The sequence below is a fragment of the Trypanosoma conorhini genome, assembly GCF_003719485.1.
Source record: "Trypanosoma conorhini strain 025E chromosome Unknown Tco_14.4_contig_00529, whole genome shotgun sequence".
NCBI classification, from domain to species: Eukaryota; Euglenozoa; class Kinetoplastea; order Trypanosomatida; family Trypanosomatidae; genus Trypanosoma; species Trypanosoma conorhini.
The window spans coordinates 1-4,581 of record NW_021704605.1 but is presented as its reverse complement, the minus strand read 5'-3'; the positions used below and the strand labels follow the sequence as shown (position 1 = coordinate 4,581).

The 4,581-nt window shown below is 68.7% G+C and overlaps 3 protein-coding genes across 3 annotated transcripts, besides 5 other annotated features; all 3 read left to right on the top strand.

Annotated features, from left to right (window-relative positions):
* Positions 1–25: a microsatellite.
* Positions 26–76: 51 nt separating this feature from the next.
* Positions 77–94: a microsatellite.
* Positions 95–101: 7 nt separating this feature from the next.
* Positions 102–2,291, top strand: Tco025E_07146 (uncharacterized protein; the record flags this gene model as incomplete). Its single annotated transcript, XM_029374013.1, has 1 exon — positions 102–2,291. The coding sequence occupies one exon, from the start codon at positions 102–104 to the stop codon at positions 2,289–2,291; it is 2,190 nt and encodes a 729-aa protein (XP_029225967.1).
* Positions 2,292–2,524: 233 nt separating this feature from the next.
* Positions 2,525–2,568: a microsatellite.
* Positions 2,569–2,667: 99 nt separating this feature from the next.
* Positions 2,668–2,712: a microsatellite.
* A 6-nt stretch (positions 2,713–2,718) lies between these two features.
* Tco025E_07145 (malate dehydrogenase (quinone)) lies at positions 2,719–3,816 on the top strand (the record flags this gene model as incomplete). Its single annotated transcript, XM_029374012.1, has 1 exon — positions 2,719–3,816. The coding sequence occupies one exon, from the start codon at positions 2,719–2,721 to the stop codon at positions 3,814–3,816; it is 1,098 nt and encodes a 365-aa protein (XP_029225966.1).
* A 181-nt stretch (positions 3,817–3,997) lies between these two features.
* Positions 3,998–4,033: a microsatellite.
* Positions 4,034–4,267: 234 nt separating this feature from the next.
* On the top strand, positions 4,268–4,573 carry Tco025E_07144 (ubiquitin C; the record flags this gene model as incomplete). The annotated part of the gene is made up of 1 exon (XM_029374011.1): positions 4,268–4,573. The coding sequence occupies one exon, from the start codon at positions 4,268–4,270 to the stop codon at positions 4,571–4,573; it is 306 nt and encodes a 101-aa protein (XP_029225965.1).
* Positions 4,574–4,581: the final 8 nt, after the last annotated feature.

Sequence of the window (4,581 nt, the reverse complement as noted above, 5' to 3'; positions counted from 1 at the left end):
ATATATATATATATATATATATATAGGAAGGCCTAGAGATAGAGAGAGGGAGGTTTGGGTCTGGAGAGAGAGAAATTGTGTGTGTGTGTGTGTGGCTGTCGATGGTGGCGGATGCCGGCGGGCTCGTGCAGGCGTTCAAGCGCCTTCTCCGTGCCACCGGCGTGGAACCGGGCAACGCGTTCCTCCCCGCCCCCGGCGGCGGCGCGGCTGTCGGTGCGTGGTGCAACACCGCGGTGAGCACGCGGGACACGGTGGCGACGTGCGAGTTGGCGACGGGGGACGACTTCGGCCCGTGCTCCCCGGCGCTGCTCTGGCTGCGGGTGCGCCCCGCCTGCCCGGGCCGGGCGTTTCCCACCGCGTGCGTCATCAGCCTCGCCACGAGCGCGCAGCGGCTGGACGCCCTGGCGCTGCAGGACGTCGTCGTGAGGGCGTGGCCCCTGCACCCCGCCGGGGCGGAGACCACCATCGCCGTGCGCACCCTCTACCACATCGCCGCCCTGCTCGGGGCCGCGCCCGGCGCCGGCGCCCGTGTCTTTCTGACGCTGCGCTTCCGCGGCTGCTGCGACGCCTCGGACACGCACCGCATCGCCGCGGTGGAGTTGCGCTACGCCCCGCCCCAGCTGCACACGGTGGAGGTGGCTCTCACGCTGAGCCCCACGCCCCGCCGCGACGCGTCGTCCAGCGAGGGGGAACTTCCGCCGCCACCGCCGCCACCGCTGCGGCTCCTCAGCGCCGGCCCCCGGGCAGGCAGCGCCAGCAGCGAGGCGGGGAGCCACGAGGAGGAGGAGGGCGACAAAGATGATGTCTTAGCGGCGCACGTCGCCCACGCAACACCCCGCTCCCCGCGCCGCCGCTCGGTGACGCAGCCCCGCCGCACCATCTTCGTGAACATCGATACGGAGGAGGAGGAGGAGGACGTCATTGAGGTCCCGACGTCGCCCTGCACGACACGCTCCACCGCGTCGCGCCGCCCTACGCTGCCGTGCGCCGTCCCGCGGCGCGAGGCCCCGGCGTCGCCGCAGTCCACCAGCTCCGACGACGGCGTCTCCGCCCCGGCGGGGTGCAGGGGCAAGCAGCAGCAGCAGCAGCAGTGGCCGGCTCTGCGGGAGGTGTGGTCTGCGCCCTCCCCGGTGTCCGCGTCACCGCTGCCGGCTCGCGCCGCCTTCGTGGTGCCCGACCGCCGCGACTTCGTCGCCGTGGGTCTTCTGCAGCAGCGACAGGAGGAGGAGGAGCGGCGGCGGCGCCGGTACCTGCAGCGGATTTCCATGCCATGGGGAGAGGCAGATGCGGCGCCGGCGGTTACGCCTCACGGCACGGAGAGCACGGCGACCGCGGTGGAAAAAAACAGGCGACGCATTCAAAGTCTGCAGGGCGTGCCTGCGTACGAGGCGGAGCACGACCTGCTCAGGACGGCGACGGAGCTGCTGGGGTTGCGGCGCGAGACGTTGCTGCGCCGCCGTCCCTCCGCCGACCCCAGCCGACGCCTCTCAGTGCGGCACGACGAGGAGAGGGACTTGGCGCCGGCGCGCCAACCGCCTGCCTCCGCAGAGGCGGTGGAGCCGCCGCCGTCGCCGTCGGCAGCAGCGGCGGCCGCAGCGATGGAGGTCGGGCGCGAGCGTCTGGCCGCACCGGAGCGTTTGACGCCGACGCTTGAGACACCCGCAGGGGGCGCCGGGGCGGAGCCGCACGCGCCGCGGCAGCCGCTGGCGGACCGCAGCGCGGAGATTAACCTCCCGCGGGGGGCAGCGAAGGCTGCTGCCAAGGGCGACCCGCCGCGGGAGGCGCAGCCGGCGCCAGGGCCCGCGCCGAGCCCGCACGACACGAGCCTTCCCGCGTCGGAGGCGTCGTGCGAGCCGTCGCTGCTTGTGCAGGTGGAGCCGCCGCCGTGCTGGGGGGAGAACGTCAGCCTCGGCTCTCGCGCGGCCGCCGCGCCTCCCCACGTCGGAACTTTTCTTGTCTGGAAGCACCACTTCTCGCGCCGCGGAACGGCAAAGCGGATACTCGCCCTGCAGCGTGAGGGCGAGGCCGTGCTGCTTACGCTGAGGAAGCTGGATCGCCAGAGGCGGGCCCCGCAGATGGCGCTGCGGCGGGCGGAGATCGAGGTCGTCACCGGTCTCCAGGCGTACTACAGCAACGCCATCCACAGGGGCCACGTCCACGCGGCGGAGTGTTGCCTGGTCGTCAGCCGCGGCGGGCAGCAGGTGGCGGCGGTGGAGATGCAGTCCGTGGGCGAGCTGCGGCTGGCCGCCCAGCTGCTGCTTCCCGCCTGCGCCAGCAGCGGGCCCCTGTGACGCCCCAGCGGCCTCTGCGGGGAGGGAGGAAGGGAGGGACTGGCGCCGTCAGGTGTGATGGGTGTGTAGACTAGATTCCAAGCCACGTTTGTCTGTGTTTATTATTATTATTTTCTTGCTCTGTTTTTGCCACTGTGTGTCTACGTGGGGAGGGGGCTGCGCACGCCGCGTACACCCGAGAACCGCGGCGGCGCGTTACGACGGAGGGCGTTCTACGCTTCCTTCGCCCGATTTTGTTTTGTTTTGTTTTGTTTCTCTTGTTGTTGTTGTTGTTGTTTCACGCGCACTCACGCTTCTTCTTCTTATGCTGCTGCTGCCTCCCCGCTCTGCCTCGTCTCTCTTGTTGGAACGCCGCAACTGCCTAGGTGGTCCCCCGCACGCGCGCACACGCACACACACACACACACACACACCCCGCACAGGCGCGATGAGTGAGCAGCAGCAGGAGCAGCAGCAGGGCCTGACGCTGGCCCCCTTCCGGTACGTGCTGATCCCCGCCGACGACGCCGCGGCGCCGCGCGAGATGACGTTCCCCGGCGGCAGCGACGAGGAGTTCCGCGCCTCGCTTCAGCAGTACTTCCGGCGGCAGCTGCTCTCGGAGGAGCAGCGGCGCGAGATGGCGCGGCACCTCGCGGCGAGGATGAAGGAGGGGGAGCAGCACGGCGAGACCGCGGCGGCGGCGGCGGCCCCCAGCAGCGCGCAGCAGCACGCCCTCATCGCGGACTACTTGGAGCAGACCTCCTTCGAGATCATCCCGCTGCTCATGCCGGGCCGCGGCAACGGCTTCGTCGGCACCTCCCTCTACATCGACGACAGCGGCCGCTTCAAGGACCTCGCCCTCAACGCCCGCGCCAGCACCCTCGTCCAGCGCGACATCCGCGGCGACGCCTTCCTGCTCTGCAGCCACGACGACCCCGCCCTCGACGCGTGGGGCCGCGTCGACTGCACCCTCGCCCACTACGAGACCCTCCTGCGGGAGCCGCCCGCGACGAGCTACGACACCGCCAACCGGGCGCAGATGGCGTCCGCCGCGCTGCTGCGCGAGAACGACGCGAAGCGCATCAGCGAGGCCGACGCCGCCCGGGCGCAGCAGGCGAAGGCGGACGGCAACGCCCTCTTCGCCGCCGGCGACCTCGCGGCGGCAGTACAGGCCTACGCGGAGGCCATCGACCTGACGGAGGGGCGCAGGGATCTGCTGCCGAACGAGGCCGCCGTCACCGCCCTGCGGCTCTCCGCGCTGCTCAACCGCAGCCTCTGCCTCCACCGCCTCGGCAAGAACGACGCCGCCGCCGCCGACGCGCGCGCCGCCCTGCAGCTCGACGCCGCGAACCTCAAGGCCCACCATCGGCTGGCGGTGGCGCTCTGCGGCAGCCGCGACTACGCGGCGGCGACGGCGGCCCTCGACGCCTTTGAGCGCCTCGGCGGAGCGGCCAGCGACGTCGTCGGGGTGCGGCAGGCCATCGCCGCCGGCGCCACCGCCCTCCAGAAGGAGCAGCGGCAGAAGTTCTCCAAACTGTTCGCCTGAAAACAAAACAACACCGGCAAAAAACACAAAAAAAAATGAAAAGAGGCGCCACCGCGTTGCACCCCCGCCCCGCCCTTCTCTCCTCCGGCACGGGAAAGGGAGGGAGGGAGGGAGGGGCCGCCTGAAAACCCGCAGACGGCTACCGCCGGCAGGACGGAAAAAGCAAAGTAACCCAGCAGCAACGCACGCACGCACGCACGCACAGAGCGCGCGCGCGAGTGTATGTGTGTGTGAGAGAGGCAGACCAACTAAATAAAAAGTAACATAAGTGATGAACGTGGGCAAGCGCCGATGGGCGACAAACAAAAAAAAATCATTAAGCAAAACTCAAGCGCCTTGCTTTTTCCCTGTCCTCTCTCACACTCTTTATATAACTATCTCGCAGTGCGGTGCGAACAGGAAAAAGAAGGATTACAAGTCAACTCCTACAGAGACAAGCCCAACAAACACCATGCAGATCTTTGTGAAGACGCTGACCGGCAAGACGATTGCCCTCGAGGTGGAGGCAAGTGACACGATCGAGAACGTGAAGGCGAAGATCCAGGACAAGGAGGGCATCCCACCGGACCAGCAGCGGCTGATCTTTGCGGGGAAGCAGCTGGAGGAGGGCCGCACGCTGGCGGACTACAACATCCAGAAGGAGTCCACGCTGCACCTCGTGCTGCGCCTGCGCGGCGGCATGCAGATCTTCGTGAAGACGCTGACCGGCAAGACGATTGCCCTGAGGTGGAGGCAAGTGACACGATCGAGAACGTGAAGGCGAAA